General features: G+C 40.9%; 1 protein-coding gene across 1 annotated transcript in view; it reads left to right on the top strand.

The window, feature by feature from the left end:
- The window catches only part of col5a3a (collagen, type V, alpha 3a), a 43,221-nt gene continuing 23,344 nt past the window's right edge, over positions 1-19,877 (top strand). The window contains exons 1-14 of the mRNA XM_026325027.1: positions 1-288; positions 9,178-9,345; positions 9,622-9,835; positions 10,342-10,504; positions 14,503-14,625; positions 16,105-16,494; positions 17,330-17,452; positions 17,552-17,668; positions 17,774-17,827; positions 17,938-17,979; positions 18,457-18,519; positions 19,247-19,321; positions 19,497-19,580; positions 19,745-19,801. Coding sequence (XP_026180812.1) covers positions 204-288; positions 9,178-9,345; positions 9,622-9,835; positions 10,342-10,504; positions 14,503-14,625; positions 16,105-16,494; positions 17,330-17,452; positions 17,552-17,668; positions 17,774-17,827; positions 17,938-17,979; positions 18,457-18,519; positions 19,247-19,321; positions 19,497-19,580; positions 19,745-19,801 — 1,758 coding nt within the window. The 5' untranslated portion in view covers positions 1-203. The remainder of the gene's footprint in view (positions 289-9,177; positions 9,346-9,621; positions 9,836-10,341; positions 10,505-14,502; positions 14,626-16,104; positions 16,495-17,329; positions 17,453-17,551; positions 17,669-17,773; positions 17,828-17,937; positions 17,980-18,456; positions 18,520-19,246; positions 19,322-19,496; positions 19,581-19,744; positions 19,802-19,877) is intronic.

Here is a 19,877-nt window from a genome sequence, read left to right as displayed (position 1 = left end):
CAGAGCGAAACTGAGAGGAGCCATCACCAAAATAAACCCTCTCCAACAATCAAGCAAGTGGAACTACAGACTTGGCTTCTCCTTGTTTTTGTTTTTTTTCTCTTTCTCTCTTTGAACACATGGCTGCTTAGTTCCTGCAAACACAAAGTTCTGCAATATAAAGTTCGGGTGGCGGAGACAGAGGGGGGTCTCCGCTCGGAAAGATGGATCATTTAATAAGGACCAGGTCGCGTAGGAGAATACCGCTATTTCTTTTTATCCTGCTCCACGCAACGACAACGCAAGCTGGTAAAGTATCTATCTGAACACCTGCAGTGAAATAACAAAGATGCATGCGTTCAATAGATGCTAGAACAGGGAAAAAAATTCTCGATAGAAGTCCCGTCAGCGCATTTTGTAAATAATGAACTTCCCCGTTATCTGAGTTCCCATTACTTTTGTCTGACACCTTCATTCATCACTTGCCCGCGGCTAAAACGAAGTTGTTAGTTCAAAAGCGTGATCTTTGCTTTGTGTCTTAAGGCTCTGTGTGCATCCCGGTGTGTGAGGCTGCCATCCGCGCTTTAAATCTGTATGACTGTTCTGTAGCTGCTTTCTCCTCCTTGCACAGAGTGGCTTCAGGCTGGGATTAGAAAGACTTTTAGAAGTTGTCAGAACATTTCAGAACTGTGCAAATGATTTCCAATTATGTATCAGCTGTTTTCTTATATATGCATACTTTATCCGCGTCAGTGCACAAGGAGCACAGTTTTTGATTAATTCGACTTTCACTGCTCCAGCTTGCATTTTAATTAAACGCATCTCCGAGGTTTGGATTTCCTGCGTCAGGTGTGCTGAAAGACTCGCAGCGGCCTCGGGAGGTGTATGATCATGATGTCATGTTTGAGTTTGCTTGTGACCTGTGTCGGTTAACTGCGAAAAGGTTTAACGTTGGCCTGAGAAAAAGGTGAATGGCCACTGAGCATTTAGTGAACTGAGCAGATTAAAATTCCTGTCATGGATCTGCTTAATGTGTCCTATGCACACACAGTGAAAGTGCTTAGTATTAAATATCTTACTGCTTTTTTTTTTTTTTTTTTTCAGGTCATAGTAAGAGCCAAACAGTTATTGTCTACCTGTGCAACACTGGTCACAGATTGTGTGTGTCTGTCACAGTGTCAGCCTTGTTCAGCAAGATGTATTCCCAACATAGTAACAACCTTGTTCATATATACTTCATGTCATTTGACCCACTGCTATCTGCCACCCACTCAGGCCTCCATGCCCTGTGGCTGTGTCCAGAGTAGCTTCAGCTGGCAGACTATTTCTTTGAAGGTGCTATAGTTCAGACACCACCCCCACACCCTCACCTTGATGGAGGGACATGCCTTAACAGCAGGCGTTAATCCTGTGGTCACCAGAAGTGCTTAAAGATGTCTCCGTCCTTACTTTATGGCTGCCAGGAATTGTTGGGATTGATTGGTTAATATAAATCGATGGCAGGAGGAAGTTAGCCAACTGACATAATCACATTGAAGCGACACAGCGGCTGTGGTGTCCACTGATGAGGGCCTGTGGAGTGAGAGGCTGAGATGATTTAAGAGCATGGGACATATGGTGGTGCTGATATGGCAGTCTTAGATATGTGCATGTGGTTGATAATGCGTTTGTGCCTTTGAGTCTGTGAGTGTTTGTGTGGACGTGTGTGTGCATTACAGAGCAAGAATGTTTTCCCATATGCTTTCTGTGTGTGTGTTCAAGAGGGATGAGAGAGTACTTTGTAGTCATGTTTGCTGAAAGGAAGTGAGACATTCTTGCACACGTCCACAGTTAGTTTCAGTTAGAATCCCCCTCTGTTCTTTTGCCTCAACGTGTTTAGTTTTCTTTTCTTTCCTTTGTTTTGCTTTTCCTGGTTTCATTCAAAGTCAGGGAATAGCAAGTGTTTGCTTTTATTTTATATGCTGCATCTCTTCATTTACATAATCACCCTCCTCCTGCTTATGCCCTGCCTCATCCTTGACTGGTTCTATGACAGAGGGGAAATGGTGCATACAGCCCCCTCACTGTGTCCTGTTTGATCCAGCCTCTTTGCCAATCCTGCAGCAGACTCCCAAAGGACGATGGCAAGCCGTGTTTGCTTTTGATCCAGGAACAAATTAGTGGCAAATGAAAACAAATGAAAAAAGAAGCTCAATTTAACAGGATAGAAAATAGAAATAAGATAAATAAGAATATTAAGCCTGTTACAGCTCGAATGTCTTCTTCTGTTATGTGAGTTTGTGTTTCTCTAATGGAAACATTAAGCATCAGAAGTGTCAGAGATGCAGACGTCTGTCCCTAGTTGCTGATGCTGCAAGTGTCATATCAAAAAGTCTGCTTCTCAGACTACTTGATGATAAGCAAACTGTTTGGAATTCCCCCAAGTCGTTAATATGTAGAAATTATGCTTAAACACTTCATGGCATTGGACTGCAATCTATAGTATTCAACACACATCTGGCATCCAGAAACTCTGTAATTCCCTTCCCCTCAGGGTTCTTTGGCTATGTGCTTCTGATCACTGGATGCTTCAAGCAGCTTTCTTAGGACTAGTTGGAGATGCATCCCAGAGAATTGCAAAGAGCAGACATCAGAGAAGCTGACTTCTCTGCAGTGTCCCTTTACATATCATCTGCCTCTTTATTCCAGTTTATAAACCTTAGAAAGGTTTTATCACAGTAACCCATCACATATATATCACAGAGGCCACAGAATTAAGCTTTCCAAAGCTATCTGCAAATGCTTGAAAACAAGATCCTACCTCCTAAGTGATACTGTGGTCCTGCTCATATTTGACTTCTCTGAACTTAGCAACAGTCTTTTAGCATAGATACTAAGCTGCAAAGAAAGAGAGGAAAGATCTAGGTCTGGTGTTACACTCCATAATAGCTGCCTCAGTGTTATGATGTCTGAGAGACTAAATGAAGGCTTAGGGTTAAAGCTTGAATGAAACTGGTCATGTGTGCACTTGAATGTTTCAATCTAGGTAATCCCCTGTGCCTGAGGTGTGGATACTGTATATGCATGAAACTGGGTTTGTGCACTTTTGTTTGTTTGTTGTGGTGGTGTGTGAGGACTTAATATCACCAGAAGTGCAAAAAAATGAGGAAGAATCTTCCAACATTAGGAGACTCTTAACCCTCCACCTCTTAGCAGGACTTTAGTGATTAGAAATTGGGTCAGACTAGGTGAAGGGACAATGTGAGGCATGCAATAGTGATCATAATAAGGGGATACATTTATAGGAGTCCTCACAAGTATAGAAGTATAAATATGTGTTTCCAAGTGTGGAGTGCCTGCCCAGATAGGGGCCTTGAGGGGCAGGTGTTTTCTCTATGGGCCAAGCAACTTTTGGCGTGTTAGCCCGTCATGCTGTGAACAAACATGAGCAGAACAAACTTTGGAGATTAAAAAATGTGGTGTTGTTGTTAACTGGAAGGAAATGCGTAACCAGATTCCACCAGCATCAGCTTCAACACCAAACTGCAATGAGCATTTCCCTTAACAACCGGATACAGCTACTGACCCACATTCAATACACTCAACAAACTGAATCATTTAATATTGATTTAAGTTAGTATTACATTTTAAAGTTTGACAAGAGTTTGTGTAATTCCCTCATGTTGTATAAAATGAGCAAAGAGATATGTCGCAGGAATAATTAGCTTACTTACGTGACTCTAAGGTCACAAAATCTAAAATGTAAAAACGATTACAAGCACAAACTGTCCACTAATCATAATGAAGAAATACTAAGGCTAGATTAGACAGTATAAACAGTATCTGCATTTGTGTATTTAACAGGAATATTTGACACATCCTGTATAATGCATAAATACATACATGCAGTACAGACATTATTGTCCTTGTGTGGTTTACCAATGTTGTCAGGAAAAAGTCAGTCATGGTCTTAACAGTGATGTTTGCATTGAGATATGGAACATTTTTCGCAAACGTTTACCCTCTGACTTTTTCACATCAGACATGACCTCTGTATCTGCATGTCTTGGGTTTGCCTCATTAACTCACGCAAGTGAGATATTACAAATTGGCACTGCAGGCCACATGCTTGAAATTGATCTTAATATTAGGTGCTGTTGTTTGCTTTCAACATTGCTTTCATTGTCTCCTAAACGTACTCTTGACTCTATAAAACATAACCTCTCTGAATATTTTAATAACCATTCCTAGCAGTCATCTGCACAACCGCTGACTTGACTTGCTCCTAAGCTCTCTGTGATAACTGAAAACAGACCCAACCACAAAGCACATTTAGTGTGATAAACATCTCTCCTTTCAGTTTGTATAAATCCAGGCCAACAAACGCCTCTGTCCCAGTGTTACAATAAGTTTACCTCTGTCACAGATTGACTGTTTCCACTGAATCTGGCACCACTTCCTGCTTTACTCGGTTTCACAAGTAAAATGATTTCTGAAGAAATTCTCTCTGAACAGTAGTTTTTATGGAGAATGGGATTCCGGTAAACAAAGACTTTGAAAGGAACATGCTAAATATTTGATGTACTATTCAAACTCATATTCAACTCATGGTCCTTGTCATATCATTTATTATAAGATGCATACATGTCTCTGTTAAGAATTTCAACAAATTCAGATGTCAGCCCCTTTCCTTTACTTTTCTAAGGGTGTGGTCCAAGATACTATGGGAAATTCTCATTGCCTAGATTCATTTTGGCTTTGTTTTTGTTAAAACTCCCCAGTTCCCAGCTGCAATAGTTTTTGACAGTGTACTATTGTGTGTGCAAGGGGTATTTTCTGGCTGAACTGGGAGTGTAGGTGGTGTGAGTCATTAAGAATGTCCTCAGAGACATTTTCTTAGGAAACACAAAAAACACATTATGTCCATGTATGACTGAAGTGATGCTGAATTGTATGACCACAAAGCATGGAGAAACTATGTCAAGTCTCACGGAGAGGATACAAAGATGTAGACTGTTCGGTGGCATTTCCAGTGGACAGCACATGATCTCGGTGCTCAGCTCTTTTCTGTCAGGAAGATTGAGGACAGCACTGTTGCTGGGCAGAGAGGGTTGTCTCAGAGAACAGCACAAGAAGAAGCAGAAGGCTTGAAAAAGGTCTCATATTTACAATCTGTATATGTTTATCTGCATTGTTATGTACCTGCACAGAAATCACAGTGTAAACCACAGCAGATTGAATTTGCTGTCTGTGACAGGTCCTTCCCATGGGCTTGACCTTTTGCTGTGATTCAAAAACACTCTGACTCATCAGTCCTTAGAGATTCCACAAAGCTATTTCAAACATGCTTGTGAGGACAGCACGCTGCACAGAGCAGCACAGTAACCACTAGGCCACATGTTCTGTCTGTGTTGTGGTCTTGTTTTCAAGATGTTGGATCTCATTTCTGCTTATCCATTCCTCTTATTTTTCTCTAAAAGTAACACAGTAATTTGAGGTAAGGTGAGGTAAGGACATTATTAATACAAAGTCTAATGAGATGCAAGCAAAGCCTGCTCAGACAGTCAGTGCTGCAGGATAGGTTAAGAGGCTGCAAAAATTGGCACACCTCAAGGTGACATAAATGGATCCAAAGCAGCGAATAGAAAACTTTATTGATTGCTGCATGGATCCAGACTTTATATGGCCACCTGCCATTAGCCTGGGGTTTTCTTCCTGACACCACAGCCAGGAGTGGTGGTACTGAAGGGGACATTCCACTTGTATTTTATTTGGGTCACTCTTGTGTCCAACTGGTTTTGATCTTATATCAGACCATATCATGACTGAATCCTCTTAGGTCTTACACAGGTTTTCCCCATGTCCTTTGATTCAGCTTGCTAAACCTAGCCATCGACAGCTGGATACCTAATATTCTCTGCATATTTAGCTGACACATCACTGTGAAAGCATCTTCTTTTTTTAAGCGGAATTTCTGTTTCTTGTCTCAAATTTCTCCCTGTGGTGTTGTTGCACATTTTGACTGTTCTGTTTTGTCTTAAGAGTGTCAAAGGTCAATAGTCTCCTGTCAGCTCGTAACTGGAACATGTTTGCAATTGAGCAACAAGTATCTTTAAAAATCAGAGTGCCTGAGAGAGAAATATACTTTATGTGGTTCATGGACTGTACTGGGTCGCTTGAAATTAAAAAGTTCTGCTGCAGAGTTGATTGTTAGTTTGTTTTGAGGCCGTTCTCTCAGGTGATCTGCTAGGTGGGTTGACAGAAACCCAAGAACCCTGTGTAATCCTACCCATGTTTCTTTAATTTAGGAAATTAAACAAGCATAACTGCCTTATGGCCTCTCTTCCTTCCTGTGCATGAGTACATAGATAGATAGGGTTTAGTTGATTCTGACCTTTGACTAAAATACAAACTTACAAAAGGAAATTGATTTTCAGCCTGGAATCAAACAAGACCACAACAGAGCTACAAGGCTTTACTGGGGCTCAGACAAACAGGGAGACACTCCTACCAGTTCAATTAATACAAACACTAAGGATTAGGATCCAGACGTAATGTAAAGTGCAAAGTAAACTGTAACAAAGATTAAAGTGCTCTGACAGAAATACAGACGCTTACGTATTTAGGGCCTGATGTACTAAAGGTTTGCGTGTAGAAAAAAACTGTGCAAAGTTGATAGCAGCGCAAATAAAGCTGCAACCTGATCAACAAACAGCGTGCACACAGAATTGAGTCTTTGGCAATATGCAATGTGGGGCGCGTTGCAAATCGGGTAATGTAGTTCACGCAGTGTGATTTACCAAGACTGAAAGTAACTTTGCTGACGTTGTTTGCGTCTGCTATTTAATACGCCTGAAGAGATGGCGCTAATCGGCAAACAATGCGCACAGATGGCTGCTGTTATTGCGGCGAGGAGGAGGAGAAATGGCAGAAGCAGAAATGATGAACATACTGCGCATAAAATAAAATGTTTTTGGTGAACTGTGTTCATGTTTGCCACTGGAGGCGCACTGTTCATTTTGATTATAAATAACATTTTCAGGAAAATAATGTTTGGCTTTTTGAAGACATAACTTGTTCTGCAGTTGGCTCCATGGAGTCGTACAGGTAATTCTGTCACCTGTTCATTAGTCAGTGAAAGCTGGGCCACTTCTCGTTCTTCGTTTGGTTCGTCGATGCTTTGGTAAGAGTCAACTTTTCTTTTGTCCTTCGCTTTGAATAAGTTGTTGCCTTTTCCGCTAAAACCGCTAATTCAATCGGTTCTTACTTTTCCTCTTGCGCATCGAACGTTAAAACGCGCAAAATCCGCAATTAAATAGGGCGGTGTGCAAAAGTTTGCACGTGTTGTCATTTGCTCAAGTAATATTAGTTGATAACCCGCAAGACGTTCACCAACAAAATGCGCAGTCCATTAGCGTGCACGCGCAATTTAGTACTTATGCATAGTGGTTATTTGGGATCTTAGTAAATCAGGCCCATAATGAAGATCGAGCCTTTAGCTACAAAAATAAAGGGACTCTGTGGTGCCATGTCCTGATCAGGGCACTCAAGGATCCAGCTGGCCTGTTAGATGGCATACTTTAATAAATATCTAGTGGTGAGTTCATTGCAACACATTCATGTTATTCATCAACTTAACAAACATAATCAATCTATTTTATGTTATTTGGTGCCATTTGTAGACACAACAGCCTGAGGTTTCTGATGTTTGAAGCCAACAGCTTCTCTAATTATTTAATTCACACAGCTTGTTCATGGCTGTATAATTTCAAATCTTAAGCCCCATACATGATGTAGCTATTGCTTTCCATTGTTGAAGCCTGGCTGTAATTCACAGCCTAACTTGTGAATTATTTACAGCCCTGTTGCCAAGCTGTGGGACTGAGAGGGTGAGTTCTCAAAGTTGTTTGGCATAAATGACCCCTGGTATGCAAATAAATAATGCCATAAAATGTAACACTGTGCTTTTCTGCAAGCAGCGTCTGGGTAACGGTAAACTCTTCACATGTTTAATTAACAAGGAGAATAATGGTCGAGCTCTGTATGAACAGCAACAGCTACAGGAGGCAATTTGTTTTTAGGATCCTCATTTCGGATGCCGAGAATGCTGAAGTGCCAAGTTGCCCTGAACAGGTGCTCTATAGCAGCTGGTAGGAGACTGGCTGCACACAAAGCTCGGCTCCTGGCTAATGCTCACAGCAGCACTTTATCAACAAAACATCTCATAACATGACCAGCAGACTGCAACTAAGGCATAAGCTCACTGTAATGAGACCCACCACTGTTACGAATCTCACATCTAATGAGGGAACAGTCGCTGTGCTCATCGCAAATAAACATAACTTGATGCTGTATACATTTATAACAAAAATCTTCCTTTTAACAATTGAAGGCACTGGCTTTCCTGTAATAAAATTAAACTTGTTTCAAGAGGGTTCATGACAATAATATCAGTTATTTTAATGTTGCAGCAAATTCTGTTATTCTGTTGTTTCCAGATTTTACATGTATTTTATGAAACAAGGGGAATTGCGTGCAGGAGAAACAAAACAATCTAGTCCCACAGTCCAGTTTTGAATGTTTAATACAAAACTAACTCACTTCTTAGGATAAATACTTTAGCAATGAGAATATACGAATCACACAAGCAGTTATGTATGCCAGGGAATTGTTGAAATTGTGATTAAATGTGAAGAAAATATATTGTTGCTCCCTAGTGTAAGGTGAGTGGTGTGCAGGTGTCAGCTGTCAGGTGTGCTGCAGTAGGATTATGGGTTAGGCTGTGTACCACCCCTATCCTATAATAACACCCACAGAAGCCTGGCCATCTGCCACCACATCTCAGAAGAGCCTCTCTCTTCCGACTCCTAGGAAGCAGGAAGCCTCCACGCTTTAAGACCAGCTTTCAGCCGCACTAAACCCTGCTCTTCAGCTCGGTAACAACCACCACTTAGCTGGGCCAGACAACAAAGTGCTGTCACACTGGCAGAATTTAACCGTGTGAGACTGACATAACTAAAAGCACGCTGCTACTGTCTGCCAAAGCTCCACCCTATCATAACTACTTCTTATAATGTACCATGCAATACTAGAGACAGCTTATTTGAAAGAATGTAAACAAAAGATTGTGATGCTGAAATAAAAAAAAAAAAACACTATTTCTTGATTGAGCTTCTATACAACTACGTGCATATGGCTAATTTTTCTTTTCATTCCCAGCTGATCCCATTGATGTTCTGCGAGTGATGGAGCTATCAGAGAAGATGGAAGGGGTGTCCTTGGAGGCTGGTTTCTGCATTAGCAGGAGGGGCATGAAGGAATCTGATCTGGCCTACAAGATAGACAAAAAGATCCAGCTCAGTGCTCCCACCAAACAGCTTTTGCCTGGTAGTTTTTTTTTTTTTGTTTTTTTTTTTTTTTTTAAACTTTTTTTGAGGGATCTTTCTCTAAGTAAAACCTTAAGAAATCTGACTTTGAACTCCCTTTACTCCCCCTCGTGGGCCCTCACTACTTTCATGGGCAATATTTTTCATCATTATCTTTACTCAGGCCTCACTGGCAGCGGGTGGTGCCTTCATGTTATAAAAATGTCTGTTCCCTGCTGTGCTCTCTCCTGTTTGACTTAACAAGTCTCCTTACCTCTCTTCTCATCTCTTCTTCCAGATTCCAAATTTCCTGAGAATTTTTCCCTGATGGCTACAATGCGAGCTAAAAAGGGCTCTCAGTTCTTCTTGCTTTCAGTGTACGATGACCAGGGGGTGCAGCAGCTGGGGCTCGAAGTGGGCCGTTCACCTGTCTTCCTGTACGAAGACCAACATGGGCAACCCACACCAGAACTGTATCCCATCTTCAAGAAGATCAACTTGGCCGATGGAAAGTGGGTAGTTTTCGAGCCTGAAACTTCATTAGTCCAGATATTAACTAATAAAATATCTTCTGCCTCTGTGTTGATTTTGCCAGCACATTATTTCTGATGTATGTTTTCAGCAGATCATATCCACCAACAGAGAACTATGTAAATTACAATATATTAACTATGCATGTATACCTTTCACAAGCCTTGAAATCTGAGGTAGACGACATGTCTCTGCAATTTGATTCATACCATTCACTTTCTACGCTTGACTTCTAGTGACCTTAAAGTGAAAAAAGATGCTTGTGAAACACCTATTGCAATGCTTTGACCTGATAAATGCTGTAAAGTAAATCAATCATTCGCAGTCTTTAGCTCAAAGGCACTTTTGGTTTGCTTGACTTTGCCAAAAAAAAAATTGGATTGCCAATTCTGCTGGGCAACAGATTTATCTACAGACACAAAATAAATCCCACTAATAGATTTTCACAATACCTCCATGTAAGGGTGCACTTCTTTTTGTCTATCAGATGGCACAGGATAGCCTACAGTGTGCAGGACAAGTCTGTGACCCTCTACTTGGACTGTCAGAGAGTAGACACCCTGGATCTGCTGAGAGGGGACAATGCTGTAGTCAGCACAGAGGGTATCACTGTGTTTGGGACGAGATTGCTGGATGAAGATGTATTTGAGGTAGGAAGTTGTGAAGTTGTGAAAACTTCTGAAAACACAGTGTTTTATTTGTGTATCAAACCATTGTTTAACTCAGTTCTATTTTTAATTATAACTATCCAACGTTTCAGCAGGTCTGTTTTGGAAATTATCACATATAGTGGCCAAATAACACAACTGATTGCCAAAAAGTGTGTTTTTTGTGCGCTTCTATGTTGAAGTAGACAAAAGAAGCAAATAATGGTTAGAATTGTGTACACCTAACGCTATTATGTCTGTATATAAAACCATGGGAGACTTACACTGGAGTAATATATAATACATATTAGCTGAATCATCTGACAAAGCACACTAGGGGGAAGTCCCTGTTTTCATTTACATTTATCTTCTTTTTTTATTTATTTGTATTACACTTAACTATGAACCAAACTGAAGTTAATTTTAATGGTACTGCTGCTGCTAAGTACAACCAGTAGAGGAAAGTGATTAGATTAGATTAGGATTACTAGTTTCAATGGCTGTATAACTGAAGTAACCAATGACAAACTGCAACAGTTTTTCAACCACCATATGTAGGTGAAATGGTGGAGTAAGTGTAGTATAAAGTCTTTTTCATACTGTGGCATTTCTGGTTCAAATAGCTGTAAGTTGACAGGGATCCCCTGTCATTCAAGTGCTGTAGAAACAAAGCAGTGTGGATAGGGGGGGTGTAGGTGGTTGTGTTGTTCAGACATGCCCGGCCTCATCATTTCTACTACAAAGCCAAAAAATGACACATTCTCTCTGCTTTTTGAATTTGTCAGCCAGATCTTTAGGCTATAGATGTGATGTTGGGAATTTGAAAGGCCATCTCTGCATCTCTGGATGTCAAGAAACCTTTTGACTGTTTGGTCATGTTGCTGCACATGTCGGGCTTTTATCACTCAGTAGCAGACGATGCGTATCAGAGATAAGATTACTGCTTATGCATTTCAAATTGCTCCTACCTGGAAAATGTGACCATTAGATCCTTTTGAAGTTGAAGTGCACTTCTTATCAATATGCAGGGAGTGATTCCAGTTCCTCTTTTTTTTTTTTCAGTGCAGCAACCCTCATTGCATGAGTCATTCTCTGTGCTTCCCATAACAATATGCAACCCCTGCACCACTGTCATTCCCAATGAGGCTTCACTCTAAATCTCTCACCCACAGCATGAAATAGAAATCAACTCAAGCTTCTTCTCCTGCCATGCCCTCAAGGTTCTGTATGTGCTCAGCCATAGAGCAGGAAAGAAAAGGAAGCAGAGAGAGGACTGAGGAACAGTTAAGCTCAGAGTTGACCACCTTCCCAAGCCTCTCCTTCTGTGTCCCAAGAATACCCCACAAGTCAACATACTATAAATATACTTTAGCAAATATAGAAGGAGTTTTGTTAACCCTCTCCATAGGCCTGAGAGACAGAGAACCATAGCCATTACACTTTCACCAGGACAATGACATAGGTCATTGGGCCTAAAACACTGACCAACTTTAGGTGTGTGTGTTCTGTGTGAGTAGTCAGTGACTACCTCCCTAATTCTGTCCAGGTTACTTTCCCTATGTCCTAAGTTAATTTCAGTTGCCCCACCCATGTTGCTTTCAACTTCCATCTCAGCTTTCCAGTTTTTAAATGCCTTTATGTACCACTTCAGCTAAGAAATGTGTCTCCTTGTGGGATCTATAAATTTCCCTTCTCATGAGCAATGGAAATGTTTGGCTATACTCCAAAAGCACTCCCATGCCCTTATTTGTGAAGAATTATGATGATGACACAGTACGTGTGGTGATGAAGATTACCCTTCAGACAGTCCACTGATCATCTCCATCCTTCAGTTTAATCATGCACATTTTGAGGTCATTGCGATAATGTTTTTAATTCTGTTTGCATTTAATTTCTGCACTTGACTCCTAATATCTTGTTTCCTCTAGAACAGTTACAAAAGTAACTGAAATGAGTCAAATATTTCCTCATGATGGCAAAATATGAGCTTCAGTGTGAGCCCGTCTGTATTTATAGTTATAAATATGTATGTAAAAATCAGACCTCAGGTCAGGCTGGGTACCACGGGAGAAGTGATTAAGCAGTCTGACCTCTGGGCCTCTGTTCCCAGGCCCTGGTTCTGGGGGAGGAGGCCAGTGTTCCGGCCCAGTTCTCCCAGCGTGGGAGCTCAGCGTGGGAGCATGGGGAGCGTGGTCAGCCACTAATGTCTCTATTGCTTCCAGATTGCCTACAAATAACTACAAAAGTTTGTAGTTTGTTGAAACTCAACACTCAGCTTACATTTGCAGTAAAGCAAACATCAAACTGTCCTCAAGTCTGGTTGTGCCCCTACTTGGCCATTGTGTGCCCTATGTATGTACCTTCAACACGCTGACTGCTTAGATAAGATCCAGCCCAGTGTTTATTTGTTATGAAATTCAGATCCCTTTCCGCTCAAGTAGTGCTGAAAATAAGAAATGTTTTTGGCTCACTGTTACAAGTGTGTTGAAACCATGACTTGTCAAGCATATCATTAAAGAGCAGCTTTATTTGAATGCTCAGCAACCCCCATCGATTTATGGTACAAATCAGAGAAGCACATTCAGCTGGTCAAGGTCCTGTTAAGTCATAGTTAGCCATTGTGAGGACTTATGTCTAATGTTGGTCAGATGTTTTTTGTTAATCCTGAGTGTCCATTCCTCTTAAAACTAATGAGGAGCTTCAAAACACAGTTTCATTATGTTTTTTATAAACTTGCTCCTTCATCCACATAAGCTTGTGGCTCACACAAGAATGCAAGTTTTTTATTAGAGATTAGGTGCTGATTAAGGCAGTGAAAATTACTAGACAGTGTCTCATACGAAGTTTAGTTAAGTGTGCTAGCTGCTCACTGAGCACCTTACTGCAGAAACAAGGGGAAAGCTAAGGGGGTCACTATGAAACCCTAGTGAACCTGTGCCAATAGAGCCATGTGCGGCCTTATGCAGGATGTTTGTGAATCAGAAATTTGTGGATTCAGCTGAGGTGTTTTCCTTTACAGCACACCCTCATATGGACTCTCCAGATGTCCTTGACCCATCCTAACTAGAGAATGGTGGCGCACACATGGGTTTGGGCAACACTTTACTCAGTGTGTTTCTAGAGGAGAGAGCCACAACTAGGCAAGAAAACGTTGCTTTTGATCCCAAATTGAGATTGGATTAGATTGTTTAAACCCCCTGTTTTTGTTTTCCTGCTCTCTGTCACTCTAGAGTTCTGTAATTTCACTTGCTTGACACTGGCTTTCAGCCATAACAGATGGAAAAATAATATGTGGATAACAACTCTTTTCATTTCTGATGTACTAAAGTAATGTAATCTAAAGCTTATCAAACACTCTCCTATGGGGCTGTCTAAATTCTGTTTATATTGAATTACTTTCAGACTTGTGCCTCAGAGAGTTTTAACCATGCTCCTTGCTGATTATTAATTAATATGCTGGATATTATTTTAACTCTTTATCCAACCTATAAAAAAATAAAGAAAAATGACAAATGCTTATCAGTTATAGTAATAGTTATTTTGGCCAAAAGCATTGTTAATCATGTTATTTTTTTGCATGTTTGTATATACATGGTGGTTAGACTCCCAGGGCAGGATGGGAAGTGAAATGTCCTAACAGTGGGTGAGAAAGATCTGTTTGACTGTTTTGCATATACACAGGCAGGCCCCCCAGGAAGTTACAGGAACACAGAGAAACAATAGTCAGCAGCAATTGTACCAATAGTAATGGTTTGATGATGCCATTGTTTTAAACCTTTCGTTACATCTAGGTATTGAGTCAGCTTTGTTGTTCTCATAGTGTCTGCAGTATTGTAGTGTGTTTTATGAGGTCTGTTTTCTTGCAAAATGACTATCTTCATTGTGCAGAAACAGCTACTCCGTTTTTGTTGGTGCTTCAATAAAGTACTTCTGTTCCTGTATTCCTGTCTTTATAACATGACTCTCGTCTATCTTTCCATCTGCTTTCTTGTTTATTTCAGGGAGATATTCAGCAGCTACTTATTGTGGAGGACCCCCAGATTGCTGCCAACTACTGTGTAGACTACATACCAGAATGTGACTCTGCTTTGCCCTACAACAGCCAAGCCCTGAACCTGCAGGAGGTTAGTACTGTCACCACAAAGAGCCAATGCCTACTAGAAAATAACCATACAATTGTTTGTGCAATTCTTTGACAGCTGATGAGTTGAGGCATATTTTTAGGTCACCTTTATTAACTGCAGAGGGGGGCTTGTATTGTTATTTGAAAGAAAAGGCATGAAAACAGGTTTTATAATAAGGTTTCAGCTGTATAATGAACATATACTTCTTGCACTCATGCCAGGTCCTTCTGGCTGCTAAAGTAGGCCTGCAGAAATCCTTGCTTCACAGCCAGAGAAACAGAGCACAAATACACCTATCAATAGAGCTATGTGTCTCAGAGACTCTTGATCAAATAATTTACGAGTAGACGTCAGCCCCAGCCACGGAGAGGTCCGAGTACAGTGGAAATGTAGTGAGTGGTTGCAAAAACAGACTTGAGAGATTAAGACAGAATAGGCCATCAGTCAAAGAAGAAGTGTCTTCTTTCAAATGCAGCCAGCAGTGAAGCTCAGGTGTTCTTTTGGCAAGGGACATACACACACACACATCGGGAAGCCTATAACTCAGACATGATATAATAGCTCTTCCCTTCCTCAAGGCGTGTATAAAATATTGAATCAATCATGGATATGAATTACTGTATATTTCTTTGGTGGTGTGTGAAAGATAGAGATAAAGATGGAAGAGGCAGCTAAAGGAAGGCAGGCAGAGATGTGTGGGGGGCAGGGCTTCAAGGAATATACTGTTTTAACTCAACACTTAAATCTACTATGTATCGACCTATTTTTTTTTTATATATGAAAGTTCATTTGCTCATATGTGTACACACTTAAGTGAGATCATGTGTGTCTGTACACACATTTTGGTAATGCTGCAGGGACAGTTCATTAATGGTCATGGAAGACCATTTAAACAGTCATCCAGCTGGCTTTCACAGAACTACAGCTGAGCAAAGAGCTCTGAATCCAGAGCATGTCCACATCTGTCACCCCACTGACCTACTTCTCATCATTCTCCCTTACACACTGACCTTGTTTACAAGTGGATCTAAATCACATCATTGATGTCTTTCGCAGACTGGGCTTTCAGCATAATTTCACAGGACATTCATATCATTGAAATGCAATGGATATCACTCTTTAGAATGACATAGTCCATGTTTGCTCACTTGCCACAATAAATATTAGCACCTCTGTAGGAACAAAGACAGAGTGACCCCTGGTCACACAAGCAAATATTTCTTCTGCTTTGACTAAGAGGAAACAACTCTAGATTTGTTTGTTCTTTCTCATTTCATGTTTGCCTTAGGTTTTTACCAGCTTGCAGAGAATCACAGTGGGTGTCTGACCCTATAAGGTTGTCACAGAATCTGTATGCACTGCCTTACTTTCCTTTTGCAGGCAATTTCCTTTACTGTTTTTTTTTCCATTCACAACCATGTTTTTTTTTCTCTATCCTCCACCTGTGCCCTCATCTTGCATTCGTCTTTTTCATAAAAGAACTCAGAACTTTTGTCTGATGCCTTGATGCAAAATAGTGAGCCAGATGAACTGAAGGAGGTCTCCAAGAAGGACAGGAAAAACAAAAAGAAGAGAGACAAAGGCTCTAAAGGCAAAGGCAAAGGTAAACGCAAAGGCAAGGGCAAGAAGGGATCCAGAAAGAAAAAAGATGAAGAGGAGATTCTTGAGGATGGCTTCCTCAGAGTCTCTGCAACCACACCAGCGTATCTATCCCAAGAATCCTTCCAGGCCACAAACCTAGAAACTGCTAATCCCACTGAAGTGTTTGAAAAGACCCTCATGGAGATGCCCACACATGAACCTGATTCCACACCGGAGGTCCCCGCTCTGGTACCCAGTGCATTGCCTGAATCAGTGGTTAATGTGGAGGTAGAAAAATTTTCCCTCCTTCCCCACCCCTCCTGCCATTTTCCATTTTGATCACTCCCCTAATATCTCCTAACCATAGTGAGCACCTCGTACCTCTCCAGTTGCTTTCCACCACCACTAACCAGCATCATCCTCATCGTCACCTCCTTTACACTCCCAGCAGAAAACCCAGAGAATGCATCTTAAATGAGAAGTTTTTATAGTCTCACTATAGGCCTTTTGGCTGTGCGCCGTTGTAGAGCACGTACTAACACATGCATACAGCATATCCCAAAAGGATGGTATGCATGGTCTGTACCACAGTATATGTTTCTCTGTGAATTTACATAATGAATATTTTGTTTACAGTTTATGGTGAATATTGAATAGTAAAATATTTGATTATGCTCAGATACCATGTAAATTATTTACATCAAACTGCATATGTTGTTACCAAAATTGCATAGCAAGTGTGTATTGTAAAATCCAATTAAGCTTTAAGTTCTGACAGCAACAAACAAGCTATATTTCTGTATGTCTCCTTCAGGTTTATCGTTTGCCAAGTAAACTAATTTTTCATGTGCACGCTATTTCTATAGCCATTGCAGTCTCTGCCATGCTGCCACATGATTCTCATGTAGTCCATCAGCTAATTACACTCCAGCATAGTAATTAACTGCACAACTGTCAAACTGTGTTCTGAGTAACCAACACACTCCCATAAAATCCACTTGCTTTGCTAACATTCTTTTAATACATTACAAAATGTGCCTTTACTGTGCAATAATGAGGAGCATTCGGTGTCTCCTGGTTCATCTTTGCTGTGACTCATTTAGGTCTGTGTGTTGGCTTACAGGGGGACAAGCCAGTGAAGGAGCCAGTAGTGGAGGAGTATGGACATGACCTTTATGGCCACCTCTATGATGATGATATCTCAGTTTCCACGGTAACAGTGGGCCCAAATATTACTGAATACGAGGTAGGTTAAACGCAAATACAAGAAATGTCTTCACTTCGGCACAGGGTATTCCTTCTATTCACCATGCCTGTCACTAATAGGGTTTTCATCGCTTAACAGGTGCTTGAATATGAAGATAACAAAAATGACACAGATACAGAGTATGAAGAGTACGAAACATATGACGATGGCTTTGACTTTGCAGAGCGGGAAAGAGCACAGGTGTGGGATGGAGAGGTAAATTTTATAGTGAGCTCATACATCAAGTGGGTCACATCTTTAGTTTGCTGTGTCAAGTGATTTCAAACAGTTCACATCTATTCATCTGTTTCACCTTCTCAGGCTAGGCTCAGAGCAGAGAAAGGCCAGAAGGGAGAGCCAGCTATTATTGAACCGGTGAGCAGCTAGAGCCATTTAATGACTAGTCTAATCGCTTTGGGTATGAGCATGACAATGAGATGATACTCACCTAATGTACATTCTATTTTATCTGTGCTTGTTTCCAGGGTACATTAGTGGAAGGACCTCCAGGTCTGCCAGGGCCAGAGGTAAGGCTCTTTTCTGTCTGAAAACAGAAGAAAATGGAGCTAATGACTGTTGTACAAGATGTGGCATAATGTGAACGATGACAAGGTTGTATTCTAGCCAGCAGGATGCAACTGCTGGTGTTTTCAGAAAAGGAAACAGGGCTTTGGCACCTAAAAATACAGTTGAATTACTCTACTGTATGTTGCTAAGCAAGATGGTACTTTGTGAAAGATTGATTATACTTTTAGTTGGTGGTTTTCTTTTTTATAGCTGGTATTCATAAACCCACCATCATTTAGTCGCCACTAAATGAAATGACTATTGAAAGTGCATCATTACAAAGTGAAAAGATTTTAATTCAAAACAATCTACTCAGAACAATATTAGTGTTAAGCTTTTGAAAAGCTAGAATGTGGGATAGAAGACTTATTTCTCAAGTGGCAATATTGTATTGTTCTTTAGTGTTTATTTGACTGCTGTGAATTTTTCCTTCACAGGGTCTTGCTGGCTCAGCCGGACCAATGGGCCCTCAAGGACCCAGGGGAGATCCTGGTGAAATAGTGAGTGTGGTTTGGGACCAAGTTGGATGTCCAGTGGGTCAGTTTAACCTCAGTCTGACTCTTTCCCCTGAGGGACAGAGCTGTGGATTTGACTGTGACCCCAGTTTGAAACATGTCCATGGGATCACAATGGCTTGGTTCACTAAACTGAATCTGCTGAACTTCAGGGCCGGATGTTGACTCACACATGTTTGACCTGAATTCCTAATTTTGTGTGTTGTGTGTGGATAAGTGTATTTCTTCATGATTCATCACAATGGAACACACATACACACACACACAGACAGATGCTCTGTTATTTCCCAGTAGCTGATGGTTTTTATGAGTTGATGAGACCTCAACATGCTTAGACACATTCGCTCTTGTCTTTAAAGATTTGCTACTATTACTCATGAGGAGATCCTATAGACATTTAAGAATTCAGGTAGAAAAATTTTGAACCTGCCGTGTGAATTAAAATAACCAGTCTTAACCCCAACTAAATTTATTGCTGATTCTCTAATGGCATAGATTATTACACCATTATTACAACAATTACAAATCATAAGCTATATATATATCAAAATGAATGCATATATGTTATTAATATCCCTGTGGAAAATAAAGCAAAGGTTGTTTTTATAGAGATTAGGTAACAGGAATGTTTAGATTCACTCTCACACAAACACATATATATACTATACTGCTGACTAACCCGTTTATCTCTTTCCCTGTCCACTCTGTTCAGGGTCCACAAGGACGTCCTGGTCTTGCCGGGGCTGATGGAATACCAGGTCCTCCAGGAACCCTGCTGATGCTACCAGTAAGACCTGAAAGCACACTCATGCATGCTTTCACAGATGCAAACACACACAGAGCACGCCTTTTCCCAGTGTGCTGTAGCGGTGTAGCCACAAGGGGGGGCTGTGTGATTGAACTTAATTTACATTTGCTGAATCCTGTAATGGGAACTGACACCCCCTTCTCATTGCCTTCAGTTTCAGTATGGAGGTGATTCTCAAAAGGGTCCAGCAGTGTCTCCTCAGGAGGCACAAGCACAAGCTATCCTGCAACAGACCCAGGTACAATTCACAGGAACATGTAGTTTGTTGTCATGATGCCAAATTAAAACATCAGTGGCTGATGACATTTTCATGATATGCTGATATTCATTTCAGTGCATATTAAAATCCATATGGTACCTTGAGCAGAATATATAAATCCACTCAGTTATGTTTTCTTGCAGCTGTCAATGAAGGGACCTCCAGGTCCAACTGGTCTCACAGGGCAACCAGGGCCACTGGTAAGGCACTCTGCTGACTTTGACTCAATACGTATGATGACCTTGACTCAAGGCTCTTGCAACTTTTAACCTCATA

Source organism: Mastacembelus armatus, chromosome 8 (genome assembly GCF_900324485.2).
Source record: "Mastacembelus armatus chromosome 8, fMasArm1.2, whole genome shotgun sequence".
NCBI lineage: Eukaryota > Metazoa > Chordata > Actinopteri > Synbranchiformes > Mastacembelidae > Mastacembelus > Mastacembelus armatus.
Note: the sequence above shows the minus strand (reverse complement) of the source record. Positions and strands in the feature narration are given on the sequence as shown.